A 27,612-nucleotide genomic window follows, 5' to 3' on the forward strand; every position below is an offset into this window, starting at 1 on the left:
TCCTCGAGCACTGCGAAGAGGCCAAGCGCACAGAGATGGGCACCTCGTGCTCAATTTGGATTTGGAAAAAGGAGAGCGGGCCAGCAGAACTGCGTTCTAAGGCTGTGGCTTTAGGCGATATTCAGAAACATAGGGAGGGGAGGTGCCAGAAGGTACACGCAGGGGCCACTGATGTGAAAGGGGGACACCGGGTCATCCCACTCCAGCAAGGGGTCACACACAGCCACGGGCAGGTCAAACTGTATTAATGCCATCAGGGAGAATTTGGTTACAATCATGCTGGCTAGATTGCAGGCTGAAAACCACCTTTTTTTTTTTTTTCTTCTTTGCCCCCTAATCTAATTTCCTCTAATGCTTTAGTCAAGCTTAGGGGCATAAGCCTTTGGGGAGCAAAGGTCCATCTGTTCAGTCAGGAATTTGCCAAAGTAAAAGATCAATCTGGCTTTTATTGTGCTTAGCATTTAGAGGACCCCAAATACTTCCCAACTGTATTAGCCAAAAATAACTCTGCATTATTGTGAGTCATGGTTCTGAAGGAGAGATGTCAGGGATAGTCTTTGAAACAAATAACAATGGGGATACCACCAATGAAAAGAAGAAATAAAATAACAGGTATGTTTCTGTAGAGTGTGCTTGCTCTCAAAACAAATGGAAAGAATCATAATCGTCTTATTTGGGGAGGAAAAAACATTTAAGAATGCCTTTTTTTCCCAAAGATTTTATTTCTTTTATTGTAAGATATATAGGTAAAAACTTGCATATTCTGAAAAAGATAGAAAATGGTAATAAAATGGACATTTTTCCTATTAAGAAATATGTTCATAAATATGCTTTATCAAATGTTAAAATGGTTATTATTTTGCAAAATAACAATAAATAGAGCAGAGCTGTGGCATATAAGGGTCAACCCAAAGTACTGAAGTATTTATGTTTTGTGTTTTATAAAAATTCAGACCTTTGATTATATTTCAAAATTTGGCATTTTGCACTCCAGGTTATCAATAATTCAGATTTTTAAAATATATTCATGATGGCCCTAAGACTTTGAAAACAATGAAAACACAAAAGGTGGTTTGACTAAGTAGAATTTAAGTAATTTTCCCCTCAACAAAAAATTTAAGACACAAAAGCCAAGATATGATTTTTGATCCCGTAAGTGGTACCCCTATCAGTTCCCAATTCTACAAATTTCTGGATCCCCAACTATGGGCATGGAACAAAAATTGTTCGCTAAGCTTTAGTTTCCAGGAAGGTCCATCATTTCTTTTCACAGCTTGATGGAGCAATAATAGTCATGATTATGATGAGCCCGGTTCTACAATCCTAGCTCCACGAATATAAGGTACAGAGAAAGAAATTCTCCCTCCTTTGGATAAATCCTTTGACGGCTTTCCTGTATTTGTCTATGGCCCACTGGCCTCAAATTCATGTATCAGAACACTGGGTGACATTTTAATAACAAAAAGTTCTTGTTCTGAGCATTCTTTTGTAGGCTTCAATTCTCTACTATCCAGAGGAGAGAGCAAACGCATGTGAACCCCAAACATATCCTCTGATGAGTCTTGGGTGTTCAAGTAGCAAGGTCAGGCTTTTCCTGTAAATAAATACTGATTTTACAAAGATCTTTCGTTTCCCATGCATGATGTTGCCCTTGAGGCTAACAAGCTAATTCCCAGCTACAATGGGGGAAGCCTTATCTAATAATACTTAAGGATCCAATCTAATATAGATTATCAGTCCCAATGGTGTTCAACGATGTCCATAGGGGGACACCTGGGGTGACTGTGGGGGCCTAGAGCACAGAGAGGTCATGGCAGGATTTGGACTTGAGCTTGAAGGCCATATTCTTGTTGTTTTTGGCCACGATCTTGCCCCAGAAGCGCCGGGCTTTCCTGGGGATGCTCTCCCTCCTTTTCTGGTAGGCCAGACGCCGCTCGTTCTTTTCCTTGCTGTCCCGTCGGAGGCGGACCTGCCGCACGATGCCCTCAAACAGCTCCTTCACGTTGTGCTGGACGGCCGCCGACGTCTCGATGAACTTGCAGTCAAACACCACAGCACACGCTCTCCCTTCTGGGGAGGAAAGGGGGGGAGAAGAAAGTCAGAGGGGCTCCGTGGCCCAGGCCAAGCTAGCGGGCTCCGTACTCGGAGCTGTCGCCGGGCAACTCTAGGTCAGGCGGCCACGTGGTGGTGACGGTGTCCTCCCAGCACACAGGGAGGCGGTCACAGGAAGCTTCCCGCAAGCAGGAGAGGTGGGCTCTAGAGCTGGGCCACCACAGATGCACTGTGTGGAGTGCCACGGTAACACCAACTCAGTAAAAACCGCAGCCTTCACTTACTGCACTTACCATGTTACTGGGAAAACACATTCTCCCTCCCAGACAGATGAAGAAACTGAGGTCGGGGGTGACCTTTAAAAACACGAGGGAGTTCGCACAGCCTGTAAGCGGCAGAAGCGAATCCAGGCCTGCTTCATCCTCACGCTCGGATTCTTAACGCTGTCTGCTGACTCGGTTTCCCCGAATTGAAAAACAATCCTACTCTTTGACTTTCCTCTCTTAAAAAACGATGTTAAAGCTCTGATGAGGTTATTTTGAAAAAATGTTGATGATTTCACAAATGTACAATACAGTCTCCAGCAAACTGTATAAACAAGCTTTTCTGGAGTGGCCTCCGTGTCAAAAGTTCCGTTGTGTTCACTGACCACGTATCCAAGTTTGGCTTAGAAAAAAATGATCAGTGTAGACAGTCGTCTCCTAAGAGTAAGACATTCCCAAGCTAGTTGTAGACATTAAGTCTTCATCAGGTTTCTTTCCTCCCGAGTGGGGCCTGGCAATGCAGGGTTTTAATTTTTACCATTGTACCAGGAACCAAATCTGTATGTGGACAATAAAATCTCAAGGGCCCCCGCCCCCAGCAAATAGGCGATATCCCTGAACTAAGCATGAAGATGTCTAGGTGACACCATCAGATTGATGCCTTCACGGAAACTTAGGAAGCAAAAGGCAAGGGGCGGGACGGTGTTCCTAGGGTCTCCGGGAACCAGAGGCAGCCAGAGTGGAATTCTTATTCTCACTGAAACACCCACAGTGCCCCCACATCAGAGTTCCCATCCTTCTTACATAAAGACACTACTTCTATTTCCCTGAACTCCTAAGAGCTCCCCAGAGAAGAGAAAAGGACAAGGAGAAAAGGTTGGGGAGTGCCAGTAAATCCAACCCCCCCAGCATAATCTTTTCCCTCAAGCAATTCCAGGCTGGGGAAAACGGGAATCCAGCAAGTCGCCCAGATGGACAAGGGGGCGGCCATCAGCACAGGGATCATCTGCTGGGAACGCTGGCATCTTCTACACGATACTCCACAGAGCATTTTAATAATGAGTCCCTGGTGCCAGCTTCACGAAAGAAGAAAAAAAGAGGGCCCAGGTGAAGGAAAAGGAGGTGACCCCGAGAGGGTGTCCGTGGTGGGGCACCACCCCTCTCACCTGATACGGACACTTCCCGGCACCGCACCAGGTCACTTTTGTTGCCCACCAAAATGATAGGAATGTCCTCGGTCTGCCGGGCCCTGCGGAGCTGGATCCGCAGCTCAGACGCCTTCTCGAAGCTGGCATGGTCTGTGATGGAGTAGACAATCAGGTAGGCATCCCCGACTTGCATGCAGTGGTCCTGGAGCCATTCATTCTCCCCCTGAAAAAACGAGAAGAAACTCCTTGAGCTCGGGCGTGCCTGGGAAATGAAGCGTCCTTCGCAAAGAAGCGATCTGTGTATCCTAAGGTTTTTACTATCCAGTTCCTCCTACAGCTTGAGTTGATAAATTATACAACGACTTTGCCAAACCACATTTCCAATTTCTAGCTAATCTACCAAAAATGAGCCCTCTCTGACTTCCAACAACTCCCTTTTGCCTTTTCCCAACTGATGAAATTTCAAATCCTTCTGTGAGAAGAGGGTTCCCAACCAAGAGAAGGTCTAGCATAGAGGCTCAGAAGCCCCAAATCTTTAAAAAGCAAACGTTGAAGATGAGTATTAAGAATGTCAACTTCATATAATCTGGTTTTATATAGCTTTAAATGATCATCCATCCTTGGCACTTTCCCTAAAGCAGATAGACGTTTTTGTCTTTTTTTTAATAGAATTAAGGGCAAATCACTGCAACTTACTTATTATTCAGAGCTCATTTGTGAATGGCCTTTTCTTGAGAACAGTCTCCTACTTCAGAAAAAAAAAAAAAAAAGCTAATCAAGAAAATGAGCCCACCTCACCTAGAACACTGAAAAGGACAAGGTCACCCTTGCACCAAACAGCCTGTTGGAAGGCAAGCCCTGAAGGAATTTACGGAGAGCTACGGGCTCTGCGTACCTTATTTTCCCACATGTCCAGGAGTATAATTGTTGCACTCTCCCCATCAACAATCAGTGTTCGCTCGTACGTATCTTCTGGAAAAGAAAGAACAGTAATACTGGAGTCAGGAAAATAGGCAACACTTTTACCTGAGTGTCATGTAGGAAATTATGTTACAAAGAAAGCCTACTAAATATGCAATTAATTATGCAAATATGCAGATACTCACAAAGGCAAATTACTATTTCTTAATCACCTTCCACAACGTTCTACGTATGTTCCTCAAGTACTTCCTGAGCAGAACACCTATGTCTTCTGAATGTGTCTCACTGAGCCACTTGAAATGAAGACTTTCATTTTCATCATTCCTAGACCTTTGCTCTAGGGAAACCATCTATAAGGATAAACTCACTGAGAGCTTTTGACTCTGATTCAATGGATGATGGCTTGAGAATCACCCAAGGGAACCATAAGCCTCATTCGTAAGCCTTACATGGAAATCCACTGTACCTTTCAGTGGGGGGATTACTGGACATTCACTGGCAATTTCAGGAGCTCTGGGCTCAGAGACATTTTTCCTGTTTTGAGACACGCAAGAAAAAAACCTTGAGACTGTCCCTGTCTTGGCTGAGGTTTTCTCCCTTAAAAAAGTACAGTTCCCTAGGAATAAACAGGCTTTTCTTTTTCCATCTTAAGTAGAGCCTTAAGTGCAGCCTCCAGCTCCACTTGGTAATGGAAACTTTCCTCCCTGCACTTGAGCCCAGTCTGAGTATAGGTGAAGGGTGAGCAGTACGAGGGGCCAGAGCTGCTCCAGCCCACAGAAATCATTTGGGGGGTAGGGTTGGCTGAGTTAACTGGGATTTTGCAGAAGTGATTCCCATCAACTGCATACAAAGAAGCCCATCCCCACTCTATTTTCACAGTAAGGTTTCCTGTTTTGAGTTTCATCATTTGAAAATTATGATTTTCATAATGATTTTTTTTTTTTTTTTTTTACCATTTTTCTTGCTGCTCCTCTTGCCTTAAATCTGTTCCCTGGAAAATCCAAAAGGCTTGCGCCCTTACCTCCTTCCAGAAGCGCTCCCTCACCATCTACTTAAAATTGCAATACATTTTCCCTACCAATATTTTACTCCCTTCCAGTTTTTCTTCATCGTACTTAAAAGTACCTAACATGCAATCCATTTATTATTTTCTGTCCCTCTCACCCCCAGAACGTGAAGGCAGAGATCTGCATCTGTGATGTTTACTGCTATACCCCCGACCCCCCATGTAGGGCAGTGCTCAGCATACTTCAGGTGGGCAGCAAATGCTTATGGAATGAATGAATGAATGAGAACTATAGCACTGGGGATATAAGCACAAGCACACCTGATTAGAATCTGGATGCCATCCCTTTTTAACTATGTGCCTCTGGACCATTGAAGTGCTCTGGGCCTCAATTTCTCCATCTACGAAATGGGACTGATAACCGTATTCATGCCTTAAGGCCGCATGACCATTACCTATGTTAAGCCTGGGCACAAAGTAGAAAGGCAATAAATATTAGCTGCTGTCCTCACTTGTTCGGATGGAGGAAGCTGGTTCTTGCCACACGTGGCATTTCCTACCATAGCTAAAAGCCAGCTTAAAAGTGCCACTTGGGGAAACCAGAGCATTTCTTATTTTATAGGAATAAGGGGTTTATTAAAAGTAATGCTCCTGTTTAAATGTTTCTTCATCTAGGAAATGGAATCAGGGGAGGGAAAGGAAGGAAAACACAGACAAATGAGAAGAAAGTTAACCAGGGATGGGATGGCTCTGTCTTTCTGTCAGTCTCCCTGCCTCCACAAGGTATCATTCTAAGCAATGGTAACGGTGTCCCCACTGGGGGATTAAAAGTCTTTTATGCCCATCCTGTCTGCCATGCACAACTTGCAGCATGAATGGGATCACAGTGCGATGCACAATCTGGCTTACTGCACAGTATGACAGAGTATGACTCAACAGGCATATTTATACAGCCAAATGGAAATGGTCAGAGCCTGAGCAGCACAGAAGGGGGGCCGGCTGACTGCCCCTTGCTACCTTGGGCTTCTTCTCTTTTCTTTAAAAGCTTTCCCTGTGCTCAGGAAATCCAAAACAGCACTTTCTCTGTCCTCAGCCTACCACTCACCATCCAAAAGCAGGTACAAGGGATTCACCAGGGTCCCCAGCAGTTCAAAGAGAAACATACCTACCACACTGTTTTCCCCTAGCAATAGCTAGGGGAAAAAGCAAACCCAAACTTTCCCTTCGTTCACGAGGTATCAGAACATCAGCCTAGAGAAAAAGTGGTTTAAGGATTACACCTTAAAAAGTAGATGCCTAACTGCTTTGCTGTTCTGCCAAGATTCCTGGACTTACCCTTGCCTGAAAATCGTGCTGCAAACCCAGGAGCCGAAAACGTGTCTCCACCCTGCTTCACTGCGTGTGACCCACACCTAGGTTTACATACTGCCTCTGGCTACCAGGCCCACGGATTCTTCAGACACACTAAGCATCCTGCTTCCTGGCCCTCAGCTAACCAGGAGAGGGCCCTGCCTGCACCCGAAGCTCTAGTTTCTCTTCCTCCCCTTGTCACTCACTTTTTAGCCTTCTCAAGAGCTAATCAGGTGGGGAGAGGGGAGATAAAAGAATATGAATTCTAGGGGTGCCTGAGTGGCTCAGTCGGTTAAGCATCGAGTCCTTTGAAATTTGCCCTGGGTTGAGGTGTGTGGAGAAAGGGTTGAGGCCTATTGGCTTGTAGGGCTTTTCAGGATCCTGGGTCTGGGGAAGTCCTCTTTTCTCCCGTGCTCTGGGGGTGCACTTGCACACTCTGTGTAATGAGAGATCATCCTCGGGGGTAGGATGGAGCTTCGATGACTGGGTGACCGTCGCTATCGTCCCTGGACTAGCACACCTTAACCTTTCATTTGACCCCCACTGTGCGTGGAGGGCCCCCCGGCCCAGGACTGGTTCCAGTGCCGTGTGGGACCTGCACAGGCATTCTCTCCCACGCTGCAACGGGCTCCTGCAGCCTCTCAAAAGCTCTGAGGCTCCAACATCCCTCTCCCCCAAAACTCTCAATGGCTCTCAGCTTTCCTAGCCCAGGAGATGCCAAGGGGCCCTGAAGGAACACCTGCTCTAGGAACACTGTCCTCGCCTCCTGCAGCGTCTCACAGGACCCTGGCCAGGAGTAGGACGAGAGTGGATGGGGACCAGAGGTGACTGAAGCGCCAGTTTGAGAAGGTAAGTCCAGGGAAAGGAACGGTAGATTCAGAATCGGCTCTTTCATTCATTCCGTACTTCTACATGCCAGGCACTGGGCTACATGCTTAGTATATGTTCTCTCCTTGACTCCTCTAATGTCCTGTGAAGCAGGAATTGTCCGTTTCAATAACGGGGAAGTCTGAGGAGGGTCCGTCCCTTGTGCGAGAGCGCTCAGCTACGTCCGTATCCAAGCTGGGCTCCCAACCCACACCGACAGCCTGAAGCCCAGTGCTCCTTCCAGACTCTCCGTGGGCAGGTGCCGTACCTTCCCACCCACCTCAGGCCTTCCAAACCCCAGGCCGTTCTTAGGGTCCAGCTCAGAGACCGCCTCTTCCATGAACCCCTTCCTGATTTCCACAGCCAGAAGTAATCTTTCCTCCTCTGACTTCCCACAGCACTGTCCTTGTACCCCTTTCAAAACACCCATCACACCCGATCTTGGTGCACAGACGGGGTACATCCGTCTCTATCGCACATACTGTAAGCGTCTTTGGGGGGAAGCCCTAGGACTCTTTGCACGTCCCCGTAGTGATTCACTGAATTACATGGTGTATGTTCAGTAACTATTTAGGAATGAATGAAGGGATGAATAAATGAATGGCATTAAATGTGTAGAGAGAGTCATAAGATTATTGCAATATAGCTGTAACAACATCCATCTTTATTAGAAGAAAATCTGATGAGAGTATTGTATAGAGGATTTTTTTTTTTTTTTTATGGTTAATGCTGAAAAAAGAACAATGTGGGGGCATGCCTTGGAAAACCTTCTTCTTTGGAAACGTGAGGCCCCTAGTGATTCCAACAGCTGCCTACAGGTAAGAGATATTGTAATCCTAGACAGTATAAATTAAGTTATTCAAATAGGACACATTAGATAGGATGGGTCAATGGAGAAGCTTCTTGCCCAAGATTCTCTGAGGAGGTAAGCATTCTCCCTCTCCCTCCCCACTTTAAATAGAGTTCTCCCAAATACCGAAGCCTGCCTTCCCAGGTTCCAGGTATGAGTCGGTCTTCTTAACACTCTATGCCTATGGGGATGCCACCCCCCGAGAGGTACCACTCCACTCGAATGGACATTTTTGAAAGTCTGCTACCCACTAACTTTTTCAAGACCTCCCTCAAAAAACAAGACTCCTGGTTGATCTTTCTTCTGTCAATCTCCCGGAACACTTTCCTGTTACTTCTTACGGTATTCACCAATTTCACCCTGCTCTGAATTACAGCCACTGACACTTCACTCGTTCCTGAGAGGGTGTCCTGCATCTTACACGTCACTGGGTACCCCGGAGCCTGGCACAGAGCCAGGCGTGCACCTGACACTACCAGCATGTGGACGCTAAAGCCAGGGGTTGCTGGGCACAGTGAATGCACACAACCAGGTCCGGCTCCCGGCCAGACCACGGGCTAGCTTTATCACCCTGGGAAAGTGACGTCATGTCGTAAGCCTCCATTTCTTCACCTGTAAAATAGGGATTTTTTTTTTTTTTTTTTAAGATTTTATTTATTTGACGGAGAGAGAGATAGCGAGAGCAGGAACACAAGCAGGGGGAATGGGAGAGGGAGAAGCAGGCTTCCTGCCGAGCAGGGAGCCCGATGTGGGACTCGATCCCAGGACCCTGGGATCATGACCTGAGCCGAAGGCAGACACTTAATGACTGAGCCACCTAGGCGCCCAAAACAGGGATATTAATACAAAATTGGCTCGATTTTTGTTTTATCAGAAAAAACTCAGGAGAAGTACTTCGTAGAGTGTCCAGCACAGAGCAGGTCCCCTGTCAGTGGCAGTGTAAGGACACCACGGAACTGAGATGACAAAGGCCTGAGCTCTGATTCCAGCTACCCCACTGATTCTAGGGAAGCTACTTGGTATCCCTGAGACTCAGTTTACTCCTATGAGTACAGGAATTTTATAAGTACCAAAATTAACAGTAGCAGATAAAAGGTACCCAATAAAGCGCCTCTCCCATTGCAAACGTGCATTCTAGATATTCGTTCCTCCCTCCCTTTCTCCTATACCCACAGTCACCCACCAGCCTTTACAGAGAAAGAGAGAATCAGCCTTCCAATACTGACCCTATTTCTCCTTGACTCTCATTTAGCTATCCCTGAGATTCCAGAAGTGAGGAGAGAACTCAACGTTCTATCAATGAGTCATCATTTACAGTCCAGATCAGGAGCTGCCACGTGAAGCAGTGAACTCCCTGACCTTGGAGACAATCAAGAAGAAACGGTTGGCCAAAATGGGCTGACAGGAGGGAGGAAGGAGCAGGACTCCTGTGCGTCAAGCAGAGGGCAGAACCAACTCATCACTAAGGCAGTTCCCTACCCTGGGAGTCTGTGATTCAGCTGTGAGTTGCAAGTAAGAGTACAGACCATGCCACTCGGGCAAGCACTGGAAGGTTCTTCCTTTATGTCTACAGCTGCAGATAAGGATCTGTAGCTCCCCTTGTCACGTACGCTAAGATGGAAGCTGTGGCTGAAAGTCACTGTATGAATACCACTGATGATCAGGATCCTCATACATGTATCTGAGGAACACATGCATTTTTGTGACTACGTCACCTCAAATCCGTTTTGCAAACAGGCGAGTCTTAAATATTTTAAGTGAGATTGTACATGGAACATTGTCTTGAAAACCTGTACATATACAAACACATGTATCACCACTGTTATACTTAAAAAAATTTAATATTGCACTATTTCAAATATAGATATTAAACTATTTTATGCCCTCAAAAGCCTCTAATAATGGTGGAAACTGATGAACCTACCCTAATAGTTTTTCAAATCTGTTTGGTTTTAGGTATAACCGTGCAAAAAAGCTGTGTCCATACTGAGCTCTTGAAAAGTCCAGGTCAGAGTTGGCAAAAGCCAGAAGTGGGATCCTGACCCTCTGACTCTGCCCTCTTTAATTAGTCTACCCCCCCAGTCCCCACGGCGCTGGTATCTAAGAAATTCCCTTTCTGGCCCGGGTTCCATCTAGGAGCATTTTCATTTTCTCGTCCTAAGGGCCCATGCCAGGGCTCTTCTGGGGACTCAGCTTCCCCAGCCAGTGCCAGGGACGCATAATCACCGCTCCCAACTCTGCAGATAAACGACCCACCCCCTCGCTCTTTCGGACTGGACCACCGCTGATGGACAGAAGCCCACTGGGGCTGGGCCACCTACCTCCCAGGACCTCGCAGTCGCTGTCCATGCTGTCATGTACACCTGCAAAAATGTTGGCCAGAGTGGACTTGCCCACCCCCTGCTCCCCTATGAGCACCACCCGGTAGTAGGTGCTCCCCGACTCGGAGGAGATGACGGAGTCTGTGGAGTCAGAGGACCAGCTCCGGCGGCAGTGGTCCTCGGGGGCAGCGGAGTGGCGGCTGCGCTGGCTGCACTGGTGGGGCTCCTTCTGGACCATCAGGTGCCTGCCGTCGGCCGGGATACTCCAGCGCTGCTGCGGCCGCATGCCCACAGTGCCCTGGCGCATGGCGACATTGTTCAGGGTCATCGCTGGGTCCTGCAGAGCAGAGCAGCCGAGAGGCACGCATCAGTGAGCGGGAGCCTGGGGGGCTCACCACACAGTCATCAGTGGCATCTCAGCAGATGGGGTGACACCCAAGTAACCCTGACATCGGAACCCCAAGGAAACTGTCCCCAAATCCAAGAGGCTTTCAATTAGTAACCAGCTCCTCAGGCAGACTGTCGTTCACAAAAAGAAAGAAGTACCGTGAACAACACCCACGGCCCCCCTGCTTCCTCCATCCTTGAGCGAGCCTTCAGGAAGCCCACTCGGCACGGACACACAGGCAGCCCGAGCAAACCAGCAGCCTTCGGAGATGGCTGGAAAAGCAACAAGTTAATGGAGCTGGGGACCAGCCGGCCAGTTAGCTGCTCTTGTCTAAACATGGCTCTTCATTGCACCAGCGTCCAGCGGGCTTCCGTGCCTGGGTGGCAAACACGTGGCAATGACCTCACTCCCTCTGGCTGCACTGGACAAGCACTTATTGGAACTTCCATGTTTAGTAAAGTTGCCCTGATGCTCTCCAGCTGCCCGAATAAGCTATTATTTGGGGGCAAAAAAGAATTTCTATCTGAGGTTCATGCCTCAGCTCTGCCCTCTTGCCCACAGACATCATGTTTCAAAAATCCCAGCCCCAAGCCCTGTTGTTCCCGCAGGGAAATGACCTGCTCACGTTCGGACCTATCAAATTGGCAGAGAAAATGCTTCACTCTCACTAAACCACGTCCACTCCGAGAGTTCTTCAACCTTCCTGAGGAAAATCAGAAGGCCAAAGACCCTCCTAAATGCCATGGAACAACTTTGCTCCAACTTTCCCTTTGCAAGCCTCCATCCCCTTGCACGGAGATTTGTTCTCTCAGGCTACTTGAGATAAAGTAGAAGCCTTCTCATTTTTCATAAGCAAGATCATTCGTGAGAGTGAGAAATGCACACTCCTCTTCCCAAACTCACACCCACACTCCACACCCCAACACGCCCGGCCACTAACGGGGATGACCGGCCGGTTTTTCAATCTCATTAAGCCGTGCCTCAGTTGGCCGGCTGGCATTCGAACAACAAAAGCATGACGTATCAAGTGAGAGCTGCCCTCTGACCACAGAGTCTGCAGGAGGAGGTGACCCTCCTACTGAACTGAACTAAGGAACCTGATGACAAATGGCATCCTTTGCACCTTAAACTCTGCCCCCCGCCCCCGAACAGAAAACCACAGCGCGCACGGCAAGTTCCAGGGCCTCTTTTCTCAACTTAGAAAGTTGTGCGGGCCGGGAACGCCCACTCCGTGCCCGCGCACTCCACCCCCCCCACCCGGCGTCGGGGGGTAGCCCCTTCCCAAACCGCCCGCTTACTTCGCTCGGCCGGGTGGGCGCCCGCGAGGCCGCGTGTGCTGCGTGGGTGCGCGCTACGATGCCGGGGCCGCCGAGCGCTGGGTGCTCGCGCCGTGCCCGCCGTCCGTGCCGCCGCCCGCAGCCGCCGCGGCCCCGCCGTTTATAGCGCGCCGGCCGGCCCGCGCCGGGGCTTTTCCGTGACGTCAGCGCCCCCGCCGGGAGGGGGCGGCTCTGCAGCAAACTCAGACTTGCGGCCACTTCGCTGAAACGGTTACTCGCAGTCATGTGACCCCCCCTCCCCGACCTTTTGAAAAATAACGACGGTTCCATCCCGGGCTCCTTTATTTATTTTATTTTATTTTTACCAGGTGGGTCTAAGAAGCTGGAAAAATACACGGAGTGCCACTTTTTTTTTTTTTTAAGATTTTTTATTTATTGATTTGACAGAGAGAGACACAGCGAGAGAGGGAACACAAGCAGGGGGAGTGGGAGAGGGAGAAGCAGGCTCTCGGCCGAGCAGGGAGCCCGATGTGGGGCTCGATCCAGAACCCTGGGATCATGACCTGAGCGGAAGGCCAGACGCTTAACGACTGAGCCACCCAGGCGCCCCCACGGAGTGCCACTTTAATCGCGCTTCCCGGCAGAGCGCTGCCGAGCTGTCGGGACACAGGATGGAGAAAGAGGCAGGTTTGAGTTGGGACCCCGGCTTGGCCAGAAAAACGGGGATCGGCCGGGCGCCCGCGGAGACTTTAGCCTCCCGGAGGGGGCTGCAGCCGCCTTGCGTGGCCAGGGCTTGTGTGAGCCGCATCTGCTGCCCGGAAAGCTGCCTCTACCTGCCTCCTGTCTCCCTCTCTCTGGAGGACGAGGGAGGAAAGCCCGGCATCGCTTTACTTCCCTTCTCTGGCACGGGCCCACAGAGACGGGGCCGAAGAGAGGTGACGGAAGGGGACAAGACCTTGAAAAGGGCAGTTCTTTTCTTTTCTTTTTTCTTTTTCTTTTTTTTCTTTTTTTTTTTTTTTTTTTTCTTTGACAGAAACAGCGAGAGAGGGAACACAAGCAGGGGGAGTGGGAGAGGGAGAAGCAGGCTTCCCGCGGAGCAGGGAGTCCGATGCGGGGCTGGATCCCAGGACCCAGACGCTTAAGGACTGAGCCACCCAGGCGCCCGAAAAGGGCAGTTCTAAAAAACAACTTGATGAGGGGTCCAAGCAGATTGTGCTAAATGCTGCTGGCGCTGCTGTGGGCCAGGATGCCCAGGCTCCTCAATCAGGGGATTTAATCAGCGCTCCAATCAGCAGCATCGCTGGGCCGTGGCACGTGGCACGGAGCCAATGCCTCCCAGCCGTGGGGGGAGGAGCCCTGAGCCAGACACGGTGGGGGGGGGGGGGGGGGGGCGCCGCGCTCCTCCACCTCCACGCCAGACTCCCGTGAATGAAGGGCACAGGAAAAATTATAACTATTACTACCACCATTTACTAAGTCCCTCTGAGCACCTGTACTGAGTAGGTAGTGTTAGGCCTCCGCAGTACCTCAATCCTACTACAATTCTGCAAGGTAGATATACTGCTACCCCCATTCTATGGAGAAGAAGAACACTTGGCCAGAGAGCTTGCCCAAGGTCATGCAGCTGGTGTAAGTGGCAAAGTCAGGGTTCAAAACCTGGTTTGCCTGACTCTTTGCACTGCACCACCAGCTGAAGGGTTTCGGGGACCTCTTTCGGGGACATGGGCATTTCCCAGACACTGTGTTTGGAGATGACACGGGCCTTTCCGACACATCCATCCACTTTTCCAGCCAGCTTCATCTCTGGGTTGGCTGGTGACTCCGAGAAGCAGCCAAAGGCCCCAGCATCTATTTGAGTGGCTGGCCTCTGCTGTGATTATAGTCCATTCTCAGTTATCCCGCATGCAGTTATCTGCTTTGGGGATTATCCAAGTGACCAGCTGCTGAGACCTGCCAGGCCCCAAGCTGGCAAGGGTGGGATTCACGGAGTAATAAAAATTTAGAGCTCATTTAGTCCCAGGTGCCTTGGCCCCAGTCTCCTACTTTCTACATAAGGAAGTTGAGACCCAGAGGGATGACTACCCCTCAGTTGGTAGTAACTAGAGCCGGAACTAGAACCTGGGTATCATAATTTCCTGGATGGTACCCTTCATTACCATCGAGTTTTCCTTCCGGGTTTAGGCAGGAGAGGATGGCCACAGATGTGGGGAAAGGAGAAGTTTGGGGGAGGGTGGGGGGTTGTCTGGGGGAGGGAAAGAGATCATCCAAGAATATATAGCTGACTCCATAGTAGAACACGTATAGGGGCGCCTGGGTGGCTGAGTCGTTAAGCGTCTGCCTCTGCTCAGGTCATGGTCCCGGGGTCCTGGGATCGAGCCCCGCATCGGGCTCCCTGCTCCACGGGAAGCCTGCTTCTCCCTCTCCCACTCCCCCTGCTTGTGTTCCCTCTCTCGCTGTGTCTCTCTCTGTCAAATAACTAAATAAAATCTTTGAAAAAAAAAATAATAAAACACCTGTAATTTGTGAATTATCTGCATTTCAGAATTTACCATGCTTTTTCCATGCTGAACCTCCTACTCTGTCAACTGGTCTCAACAGACACATTATGTGGCTAAAAACTAAGAATAAATCAGAGTCTATAAGCATTTCATACAGTCTCTCAATGCTACTTTTGCCACTGATAAGAACCTAATTCTTCACATTAACAAGAACCTGATTCTATGCCTAGGCAATATCCACTATGAACTGTTTTTTATTAGTAGAAGTGAGGCACACCAAAGAAAACAAATTCTAAAGACTGGTGGGGGCTGGGGAGGGGGAATTTCAGTCCACTATTGATTGGGTAAGTACAGCAATGTTGCGTTTGAATAAAAGAATCTACCTTCTTAAATTTTCTGTCCCACGAAAGCCAGATGGGAAAACAACTACTTCGCAAAAGTTTCAACTGAACAACAGTTAAGTTGGAGTATTTGGGCAAAAATCAGTTACACCTCACAAAAAGTGCATTTGAGAGCCGAATCTTAGCCAGCGGAACCCCAGCTACCTTGCCCAGGATTCCAGCTCACTGGGACCATCTACGGGTATGGAACTGGAGGAAAGAAAGGTAGAATCAGGGCATTTGGACAAGTGGCAAGTTCTGAAGAGGAAAATATTGGCAGAATATTGTAGTTTCTTATTCTATGAATTATTCTTTCCATATTCCTTCTGGCAGCATTTGAAGGCGTCCTTGGGTTCTAACTAACATGAAGATGAGTATCGCTAGAAGGCAGAACTCAAAACAAAAATAACATTTACTGATATGCACGACTTATCTCAGTTAATCCTCATCACCACTGCACTTCCCCAAGTTTTATGGATGAAGATGATGAGGAAAGAGGTGAAATCACCCGGCCAAGGTCACAAAGCTAGTAGGCAGCAGAGCTGCTCTCTCTGGAGCCACGATCTTAACCTGTTCTACTCAGAGTAGGGGATACACTTGAGCCCCGGTCCCACGCTGGCGCCTCAGGCCATGCCCTCTCCCTAACTCCCCTCAAAAGAGGAGTTTTTATCTGATTGGCCAAAGCCCATGACCTTCACTGGGCCACATTTTACCGATGGGCAGGCTTTCTTTACTTAAAGGCACGAGCCATCTTCTTCCTCTCTATTCTCTGGGTCCCATGCACTGGATTAGAACATGAACTTTGGGTTCCTTTAAGGCCCTGACTACCTCTGTCTCTGTCACTGTCACTCTTTCTCTCAGAATATAGACCTGAGCAACCAAGTCCCATGATTTCAAAAAGGGATGAGAGCAGGCAGAAAGAAGTGGGGAAGGAGTAGAACCTTTGACAAGGGCTGTGGGTTGGGGCATCAGGGACCCGCACAACCATTAATAAAATATTACTTTGAATCTCATCCCTTGAAAACTCTGGAGGGAGGGGAGATGATGGGTAGACCAAGATCCATACATCCTTCAGTCGGTAATATGACCCTAAAAGTAAGCGACTCACTCGGGTCTACAGTACCAGACTGCCTCATTGACACTGGACACCTACTGCAACCAAGGGGCGCTTACCCATGCCACCAAGTCACGCTACTCAGTGGCAAAGGGGACACTGTCCATATGCTCTCCCTTTTCCACCAGCAGAAGGTAGATTGCAGACTGGGCATCGAGTAGGTGATAAAATGGGTTTTTAAATTGCTTTTTAAACATATTGCGTTTCGACGCCTTTAGGCAAGGCATGTTCTCCAATTCCCCATAGTCCTCACTAGCCCCTACCATTTTCTCCCCCAGCCAACTTCCCTCATTTGATTATTTCCCTGGCCCCAAGGGCATCTGACTTTGTAACCCCCGTAAGAGCTGTAACAAACAGTAAGGAGGGGATTTAGCATCAGAAAAGCCAGTTCAAACCCAGGCCTTTCTTCTTAGGCACACAGATGCTGGGGATGTCACCAGACCCCAGAGGCCTTGACTTCTGTCATTCTGGAGAGCTACTGAGTGTGGAAGTGCTTTGTCAACCACAGAGCACCATGTCAATGCCAGGGATTATGATTATGACGCAGGAACCAAAGATTGGAGCTCGGCCACCTGCCCTCGGCTTTGCTGCCTCTTAAGGCTCAAGTTAAATTAATCCAGCAGAATTCAGGACACATGAGGCACCAGGGAGGAAGGGCGGGAAATGTACTCACATTGATGTTACTAGGAAAAAATAATTAGCAAGGAGAATGCTGTGCTTAAGTTCTCTGGAAACAAACAAGGAGATGGGGTCAAATACTCAGCTCACATAATAGGTCTCCACCAGCCACAAAAGCACTCGTGGGGAGCTGGGTGGGAGGCAATGTGCAAAGTGTCTGAGCACAAAAAGAACCACCCACCCCCTCCGGGAAGTCTAAAGAAGGAAAGAATTACTATATGGAAAATCATTGCTTTACAGAAGGGAGAGAAAAAGGCTCCAATTGCAAAATCAAGAGAGCCCTGATTAAGAGAAAATAAAGACTGAAGAGAAGATGGCTAAGAATAACCTCTCAACACCCAGAGGCCTGTGGGATCCAGATGGACACTCTTTCCAGCTGCATCCTCCTTGCTGGCCCCAGCGCCTCATCAGACTCCTGCTGAGCAGATTCCATTTTCCATTGAAAAATTCTTAGCTTTCACCCTTCCTCCACTGTTAGCTCAGCCTCAGCCTGCAGGCGTTACCATTCCAATGGCAGAGCTTGCTAAGCGCCCCTCCTTCTAAAATCCTGCCAGGTGAGTGAGGAAATGCAGAGTGTAGCTCAGAAAGCCAAGAGGAGGCTCCTGTTCTCTGTTCTCTGCCCAGCTTCCTCCATTCATTCATTCATTCAACAATAAATAACTACCGAGCATCTACCTTATGCCAGGACCTGTTCTTAAGGGCTAGGAATAGGTACTTATAACTCATGGAACTTAAGTTCCAGTGGGAGAAATAATAAACAAACAAAATATCACCATATCATTCATTCATTCATTCGTTCATTCATTCATTCATTCTCAGAGCATTCCACTCGTTAGCCTCAGTTTTCTCATCCATAAAAGGGAATGATAATCCTGGAGAAGATGTGTAAAGTAGGGTCAAGTACATACCCATTCAGAAATCTGACAATGCCAACGTTGATGAAAATGTAAGGGAGGTTCCTTTGCCTTACTGGTGGGAGTGTCTCCACCAGTCTCCACCATTGGAGATCAACCATCAACATCTAAGATGTGCATACCCTTTGCAACCTAGCAATTCTACTCATAATTGTGCTTCCTCTGTACTATACAAGAAGATGGACATGAGAATGCTCATCAAAGCATTGTTTGTGGAAGCAACCACCTAATGATCATTGATGAATAAACACATGGTGGCATATTTATACAATGAAATAGTATGCAGCAGTGCAAATGAATGACATAGATCTACTTGTATAACATGGATAAATATCAAGATCATAACAGTAATTTGAAAGAGCAAACTGCAGTTTACCTACAGGACAATAATTTATATATACTATATATATATAGATATAGTATATATCTATAATATATAAAAAATATATATAATTTTATAATTAACTCCACACTAATATTTTATAGTTAAATACATTTAGTAAAAGTATACGAGCATGGGTGAGAAAAATACGCACCAACTACAGAATAAAGACTACCTCTAAGAAAGAGAGGAATGACAGTTAGATGGACAGCAGACTTCTCAAAGCCATCCTAGAGGTCAGTAGACAGTTACTTATAAGATCAAAGTGCTTAGTGAAAAAAACTGCCAACCTGGAATTTTATGTTGACCTTAACTGTCATTCAACAGTGTGAGTTAAACAAATATTTACTGAGCACATATTATTACAAGCAATATCCCAAGTCCCAGGGACACAGAGTTATATAAGACCACATTCCTAGCCTCAAAGAGCATAAAGTCCAGTGTTCCTTTCCCCAGCAACTACCAAATCCATCAAGGGATCATCCAAGAGTTGCCCAAAGTAATCTGGTTTCCCAACCAACACAACGTTTTCCCTGGAGTTCCTTTCTACAGCAACAGAAAAATCAATGAGACTATTTAGCCCAAGCAGTCAAAACCAGCCTAAGGCAAAGGCCTTGATTTAACCAATTACAGCGACACAAGAATTCTTTAATGATATACTTAAAAAGGCCAAAAGAATGAATAGTTGGGTTGAGGACATGCACAGTTAACACCTTTCATATGTGGGTGTAAGTATTCCCATTTTCCTGCTTTGTTTTTCTAATTGCATGTTTTCCTGATTCCCTATGTGTCTTTAACAATTGGATGGTTTCTCCAACACTTAAAAGGCAGTGAGACATTTTGGCTTTGGTAGAAAGCATTTAGCTTAGCCCTGCAATGAATATCATCCAGATTTTTCTTTAATGAATCAAGCCCTTAATTGATGAAAATTTATAAGTCTAAGTTACTGTTATTTTTAAAAGATTCCTTCACAAGCAATTTAAAAATCTGACAAAAATCTTTGACTAACAAACATATGCTTTGTTCTCTACATAAGCAAGTTGTATTATTTTGAACCCAGCACGTGCCTTTCCCGGAAGTGTGAAGCTAATAACAGCACAATGAACAGTGACCGGCACGTCTGCCAGGCACGGACACGCATTATCTGACTTAGTCTTCGCCACAACTCTATAAAGTACATACTGCTATTATTCCCATTTTACAGTTTGGGCAACTGAGATTAGGGAAAAGGTTTTATAGCTTGGAACTGGCAGATTCAATCTGTCTGAATCTCATCCACCACTCTGGCCTATGTGAGGAGATTCTCCGCAGCTCCTAAGGACAGACCCTGGCGCTGCTCCCACCCCCTGGGGTGGCAGGAAGTGGGTGAACAGAATTGGATAATGTCACCTTGGCAGATACAGAAGTGTCACCCTCACGAGAGTGGGAGTTGTTCAAAGGCAGGAGAATATCATGTCCACCTGTTTATCCCAGCTGCTAACAGTAAACCTGGCACACAGTAAGGCCCCAGTATGTGTCTGCTGAATAGCAAAACAGATGAACACCAGGCCCCACCATCTTATCTGGTCTGTTATTTCAAACTCCCTAATTATGACATCTCACGGTGACCCTTCTGCCGACCAGCCTCCATCAACAGGCTTGAATGCAGTGAGCCGCCCTCCGAGGCAACCAGGTGCCGGGCCCTCACTATGTGCAAGGACATATGGGAGACGCTGTGCAGGGTACACAGACAAGCATGCGGGGCCACACAGTCAAGGAGGTCAGGACCCAGAGGGAGGGGAGCCAGGGAGCATGATCTGATGCAGACGGTGGTGAGAGGCTATGAGGGATGTGCACACAAGGACCCAGACGGGGACCACACTGTCTCTGGTGCAGGAGAATCTTCCCTACCGCTCCCAGCTTGCCTGCCTGGGCTCACGCAGCACAAGAGCCTAATTTAGTCTCTTCTCCCTTGGGAAAAACAGCCTTGGGAAGCACCTCTGCCCTGGACTCCTCGCAATGGAGAGGGAATGACCTTGCTATTGGTAAGATCAGGGAAGAAACTGAGCATGTGACATCAGGCCTCCTCATTGCTTGCTCACTGGGGCCAGGCCACCTGCTGTGCATCCCACTTTCTCCCCCTGCGTCCTGCAAAGGGCACCCAGGCTGTGGTAGGGAAGGCCGTAGCTGTGCTCTACGTGAACGGTGCGGCAGTCACTGGGATGGCCTTCCAGCAGTTCTTTCTTCCCTCTTCCCACTAGCACAGGATCCCCTGCACCCGAGAATGAAGAGCTCTAAGCTGGGCAAGGTAAGCTCACCTCTTTTGCAGAGGATTGGGCATGGGATCCTGTCCTGGCCAATGCGATGTAAAAGGATGTCTGTTTGAAAGCTCCTGAGAAAGGATTTCCTCACTAATAGAAAGAAAGTCTTCCTCGCCATCTTGCACTTCCTTCCCCCTGGAATGCAGATATGAGAATAGCTCCAACCTGGAGCTGGAGTTACCCATCTTGAGACGGTAACGCATGGATGCCGGGAACAAGGTAACACGTGGATGATGAAAAGCAAGAGCTGGGTCTTAAATGATACCACTGAGCTGCAACCTGGAGTCACCCTCCTCCAGGTTTTTCATCAGGTAATAAGCCACCAGTACTTAAGTTTTCTGTTAATTACAGCCCAAACTAACTGATAGACATATGAGTTTAATTCTGTAAGGAGAGTCATAGAAAAACTAAATTTGGCTGACTACATCATATTCTCCAATCCAGCAAAATCGGCTATAAAGCTGATAGTTTGATCCCCATCTGTCTGTCTCCTGAATCAATATCTCAATGGATTTAGAACTTTGAGAACAGGTTGAGGTTTATCACTCCCTCAAACCTGAACTTACACCAAAGTGGAGATCCTCTCTGATGTATTTACCACTACACAGCTGGTCTCTAGCCTGGTGCCTGGCTTCTGGTTGGCATTTAATAATCATATTGGATGTCTGAATAAAGAATGAGATCATGTCCAGCTAGAGTGACTGAGAAAGACTTGATTAGTCTTAAGTAGTGATACTTAAGATGAGCCTTTAAATGAAATAATACCCAACACATTGAGAATAATATCAACTAACATTTACTGAGACCTTTCCATATGCCAGGCACTGTGAATGTGGTATTATCTCTTTTAATCCTCCCAACTACCCTATGAGGTAGATACAATCCTAATGACCATTTTGCAGATGAAGAAACTGAAACATAGAAAGTTTAATTAACTTGCCCAAGGGTCCACAGCTAGAAACTGGTAAAATTAAGATTTGAACCCCAACTTCTGATTTTAGAGAACACGGACTTAAGCCAATAAGTTATCGGGAACCACTGGGACAATTTAACTCAACAAACAGATTTGAAATATCTATTACATGCTGGTCTCTAGGAACAGAGGCTGTGTAAGAGACAGTCCCTGTACATGGCTGGGGGGAAAAAAACTGAGGAGGGGCACCTGGGTGGCTCAGTCGCTTAAGCGTCTGCCTTCGGCTCAGGTCATGATCCCGGGGTCCTGGGGTTGAGCCCCATGTCGGGCTCCCTGCTCAGTAGGGAGTCTGCTTCTCCCTCTGCCCCTCCCCCCCTCTTGTGCTCTCTCTCTCTCTCTCTCTCTTTCAAATAAATAAACAAAATCTTTTTTAAAAAACCTGAGGAGTTAATAGTATTAATAGCTGCCCTTTATTGACGCAAATATTTTGCTAAGTGATTTGCACATATCATCTCACGTACTTTTCCCAACATCCCTATCCCCATTTTACAAATCAGGAAACTGAGGCCTAGAGAGATTAAGTAACTTGCCCAGGATCACACAGCCCAGTGATGGAGCTATGATTTGTAGCAACTTGCAATCAGAGCCAGAGCTCTCCTATCCAAAACTGTCCTTGAGAAGGGACATGACAGACACTGTCACAGAGCACGTGTGCAGAATCCTGGGGCAGCAAGATGGAGGTGATAAACTATCCAGTGGGTCAGAGAACACCTCACAGAGAAAACTTCGAGTCTGAGTTCTACAGTATGCGGGGGAAGTTGGCAGGGTGGTGTATGTATGTGTTCACATGCATGCTCTGCGCATGTGCACACTCCACTAAGTGAATAGGGGACAGAAGCAGGAAGCATTCCAGATTAAAAAAAAATATATAGCAGATGCACAGGCTCAGAAGTATGGGCATTTGGGGGACCACAAGTAATTTGGGGTGGCTGGAGAACGTGGAAAGTGTGGGAGGGATGAAAGATAGGGCCAGAAAGGGGTCAGGGGGTCCTCTGCAAATTCTGAGCTATGGAGGGACAAGCCCAGCGCTCTGTTTCGTGCAACCTGAGGAGCCAAACTTTCAGCAGGAGCTCAGGTCATGAGAGGCAGAGAGAAAGCTCTCAAAGTACAGGAACGGACAAGGAGTGGCCAGCCCTGTCAGCATCAAAGGCCAATGGGTACGAAAGCCACAGCATGTAGGCGCACATCCACCCTTTCCCATACAAGGGGCAAGGGGCCCCCACCATTTTTGTGAGGGAGCAGCTCCATAAAATGGAGCTAAGAGATTCACGAGTCCCATTGACTGTGCTCACAGAGGAAGGAGGGTGGCCTGGGATCCACTGGGACCACCCACAACACCCAGGAGGGACAGGTCAACACACAGCACCACCCACTGGGACAGGGAAGGGCTTCCTGCCCAAACACCCACCTTCTCCTCCCCACTCCCTTCTTCACTCCTCCCCACTTCTTTGTCCTTGGTCTATGTGATTTTTCTGAGGATCCAATAAACAGCAAATATAGTACGTACTCAGCCAGATTCTCATCTATACCCAATGCGAACATCACGGTTGGATGGGCAACAGATGTTTCCACCCATTAAAATTTATATGAAAACTATAAACGTTCCTCTGACAAGCAAAATAAGTAGAAGCCTCCAAGACACTGTGAAGCCTTCCCCCTGGGGAATTCAGCAGGAGTGATGCACGACTTGGTGGCAACTGGGCTTGCAATTTTTCTTTCAAAATTAAAGCACAGTCTGGGGTTGAGAAAAGCAAGCTCCTTGCAAATGACACATAGACCTAATATTCTTATCAATGTTTCCATACTAGGGAATTCACACTTTGAGGGTTAAGAAATTGCATAGCAAAGATACCATCATCATAATTAATACCTTAAAGAATTTTATTAGGCATCAATTCATTTGTATGCTCAGGTTATATAATTTAGTGAGTGGCTTGGTTTCAGATTTTATATTCTGTTTTTTGTATCTTCAAATTGCCACTGGTAAAAATGATTTATTTAGTCTTTCACTCAATAAATTTTGATGAAAGGCCTATTAGGTATTGGGCCAAGTGCTAGGCTCCAGGGTACACAAATGAAAGCAACACAATCCTTGTACTCGATAAAGTCACAATCATTGAGCCCACATTCAATACTGAAGCCGCTGTTCACCAAGAATCCCAAATCCTGCCCATCTGTTCTGACAGAAGGAAGGAAGACTTCAAATGGGGAATCCCTGAACCTGAGAAATTCAGCATGGGTCCCCCCATTCCTACTGCACTGAGATAGTCTCTGCTCTCCCCAAACAAACATATACAAAGTAAGGGGTAATGAGAAGAGAAAATTGCAGAAATATTCTCAAACAGAAATTGGTATTTGGCGTTTGAAGATCTAACTCCATTTAGTTCCACACCCCATTCTTACGTCAGATTCTCCAGGTATGCCTGTTAGTCCCCTCTAGATTGCAAGAATATGAGATACTTTGCTGGGAGCTTACAGGAAGAGACACAAGAAACCATCTTGACAGATGCCCTGCTGGACTTCAGAGAGAACACAAATTTCATACAGGTTACCACACCGGCTCTATGTTCTCATGGAGACTCTTCATTGACAGCACTGGACACTACGCCAAACCACCTTAATTAAAAAAAAAAAAAAAAATGGTGGTATACATTGTAAAAATACAAGGATCTTGAGGCCCTAAGGAACTTCTTTGCGGGATCAGAACCAGGAAATGGAAAGCTAGCAGAAGCCAAGACTCCCGTACTGTCTCCCTCCCTCTCTCCACGTGGCCTCTCCATATCTACTTCTCACTACCCATCTGTTTCTCTCTTTTCTCTCCACATACCAGCTTCGTCTTCTCATGCCATAGCTCTATGTCCCCTTGCTCCAGCCACAGGCTGAGACAGACGGACGATCTCTGAGTCCCAATTCTGAAGTGCCAGGAAAGACCGTTTGATTGGTTCAGCTTGGACGAAACTACCACCCGTGGCCCAATCCAGTGAGGCCTGGAAGGCGGGGCTAAGGAGCACGAGCCTGACTGCCACAGGAGAGTGGTAAGAGTGTGAAAGAAGGTCATTCTCAAACGAAAGGGGCTGCTGCGAACTGCGCGACACTGCAGAAAGTGTCTACTAATCCTCTACTAGTCCCTGGCTATCCTGTCATCTCTCCACAAGAGGCTTCCCTTGGGCCTTGTCCTGGGGCACTGGTTTATAGTGACCCAGGCTGATAATGTCTACATTCACTAAGTTTCTCCCCTCCCTTATTTTCTACCTCATGGCTTCTGCTCACCTCTAGCTAACTGTTCTGTGTCTTCTCCTGACTGCCTGTCTCCATGTCTCTTGGCTTCTGTCCCACTTTACCGCCATCATCTCTCTGAGTGAATGGGATTTCCTCTCCCCAAAAGTATATTGGATTGGATCTCAACTGACATGTAACTCTCTTTGGGTCAGTTGTCAACCCATCAGTCCATCAATCCCTGGTCCCATCAGAGTGGCCAGGGTAGTAGGGTTACAGGCTACAGAATAGAAACCAAAAATAAGGAACTGTCTGCTTCTGCTTTTCCCAGAAAAGAGCTCTGGGCCTGTCAGTTTTCCTCAAAAAATGTCATGAACTTCTAGCACTGAAATCATAAAAGACATATCCTGTCTCCGAATACTCTCTGGACATAAAATGAGCTCCTTTGGCATTTCTTAGATATTTAATAAAATCAACCTTCTATTCAGTGTACTATTGTATCCTCAACTGGTATTTTAATAAGCCTTCTTCTCCTCAGATACCTACTTCTGAGAACCTGAAAGTGTAATAGGGTAAGTAATTGATAGATTAGAGCAAAAAACTCTCACATTGCAAAATCATTTAAGACTGCTACATAGCTTCTCGGTGACTAAGGCCTCATGATCTTGGTGGTAAGATTGCAATTCTTCTTGTAAAATCCTCTGTAAACTGCTTATTTAAACAAGTACAGACAAGCAGTATTTCTCTCTCCTGCCCTGTACTGAGAAATATGAGCCAATTAATATTAAATGTTACAGTGCCTCAATTCTTGTCATAAATTAGGGGGAAATGTATCATGCAAACATGAAGTAAGAGGAAAGAATATATCACTGAGAACCAATTGGAAATTAAGAAAAAGACACCTCATGTTGCATAAAAGATCCTAAATATTTTGATCTCCTAGATACAAGCTCAGCTTCCCATTCATTTATAACCTAAAGCATCCAGTCACTGATGAGCGCATCTCTATACCAAAGAAGGGATGCCCTACCAACAGGAAGTTCTCTTACCTACCACTAGAGACAAACTCACATGCCAGCCCAGATGGGGTTTCTTACTAGGGAAAACTCCCTTAGGGTATGGTGAGTTTTAGTGACTGACAACCACAGCAGAACAATCTCTCCTCCATGTCGGGCAAACTTAAGATTTGTTTGGGGTGGGGGGAGCTCATTTGCATCCCTGAAATGTAAAGTACTATTTTAACTGGTAGTGGAGCACAAGAGCAAGATCCAGCTTCATACACTCTTTCCATAAGGAGGTCAGAATTACTCTCATGCTCAAGCCCCGAGGAAGGACTCTAGAATACTCAGGCTCAGAAGGCAAGAGAAGTGACCTATCCAAGAACTACAGCCCTGTTTCTTGCAATGAACCCAAATCCAGTTTAGATATTCCCTCCCTGACACAGTTCCCTCCCTCTCGGTTTAGTATAAAACAAATTTTGCCAAGGAGTCCAACGTAATTTCCCTTAAGACAGTGGATCCAAAATTGAATAAATCCTTATTAACAAAATCCAAATGTAGCACATGATATCCAGACAATCTGGACTAAAGGACAAAGAGACAACATATAATATGTGAATGTAAGAAACCCAATGAGTGGAATTACCACAAACCTAAATATACATTTCCTAGGTAAATCTTTTAGAATGAAAAAAACCATTGGAAATACACTCACTAGACAGTGAGCCCCTCAATGGCAGTTATATATTATGATGTTACAAACCACCTCAAAACTTTAGTGGCTTAAAACAACTATAATTTATAGCTCACTATACTTTGGGTCTTCAGCTTGGGCTAGAATCAGATGGGTGATTCTTTTCTTGGCCTCATTTGGGCTTACTCATGTCACAACTATCAGCTGGCAATTCAGCCAGGACTAGATGATCCAAAATGGCCTCCCTCATATGACTGGAAGTTAGTGTTGGCTCTCAGCTGGGCTACTCTCTGTCTCCATGTGGTATCTCACTACCAAGGAGGCTGGCGTTGGCTTCTTCCCATAGCAGGAGCACAATTCCAAGAAAGCAAGACCAGAGGCTGCAAGACCTGGAATTCTCATAGCTGAGAACTCCCACAAATGTCTCTCTTGCCACATTCCACTGGAGAAAGTGAGGAACAAGATCAAGCCACATTCAAAATGGTGGAAAATAGACTTCACCTATTGAAGAAAGGAGAGGCAAAGTCACCTTGCTAAGGGAAAAGGACACAGAGATGGGAGGAATTTGTAGCTATTTATTACAGTTTGCACAAGAGGGACATATCTTATGCGCTCTAGCCTCCCCAGCACCTAGTATGAAGTTTGGCAGACACAGAAGATATTTCAAGTCTGCTGTTCAATGAATACACAAGTCTTTGGAAATACAGCCCATCAGTTGCCAGCTAGGTGAAAGAAAAGTTCAAAATGAAAACTGCCAGTACTTTTTAAAACTATGGTACTAACATCTTGATCAACTCTATTCTTAAGCCATTGTATTTCCCTTTTTTCTACTTCCATTGGCATGAAAACTTGTTTCCTGCAAATAACTAAGCTTGGATGAGGCTAATTTTGACATCTCCTTGAAAAAATGTGCTCGTTCTCCATACCAGTTTCTAGCACCATCAAAATAACACGAATCCTTCTAGATATGATTATATAAACTGCTTGTAAATATAACTGATGTTCTGTTTTACAACATCTGG

The 27,612-nt window shown here is 46.8% G+C and overlaps 1 protein-coding gene across 1 annotated transcript; it reads right to left on the bottom strand.

The window, feature by feature from the left end:
* Positions 1–715: 715 nt before the first annotated feature.
* On the bottom strand, positions 716–12,564 carry GEM (GTP binding protein overexpressed in skeletal muscle). Its single transcript, XM_032421968.1, has 5 exons — positions 12,465–12,564; positions 10,779–11,115; positions 4,359–4,435; positions 3,482–3,686; positions 716–2,070 (listed from the first exon to the last, which is right to left on the bottom strand). The coding sequence occupies exons 2-5, from the start codon at positions 11,104–11,106 to the stop codon at positions 1,793–1,795; spliced, it is 888 nt and encodes a 295-aa protein (XP_032277859.1). The 5' UTR covers positions 11,107–11,115; positions 12,465–12,564; the 3' UTR covers positions 716–1,792.
* Positions 12,565–27,612: the final 15,048 nt, after the last annotated feature.

Source organism: Phoca vitulina, unplaced genomic scaffold (assembly GCF_004348235.1).
Source record: "Phoca vitulina isolate PV1807 unplaced genomic scaffold, GSC_HSeal_1.0 scaffold25, whole genome shotgun sequence".
Lineage (NCBI taxonomy): Eukaryota > Metazoa > Chordata > Mammalia > Carnivora > Phocidae > Phoca > Phoca vitulina.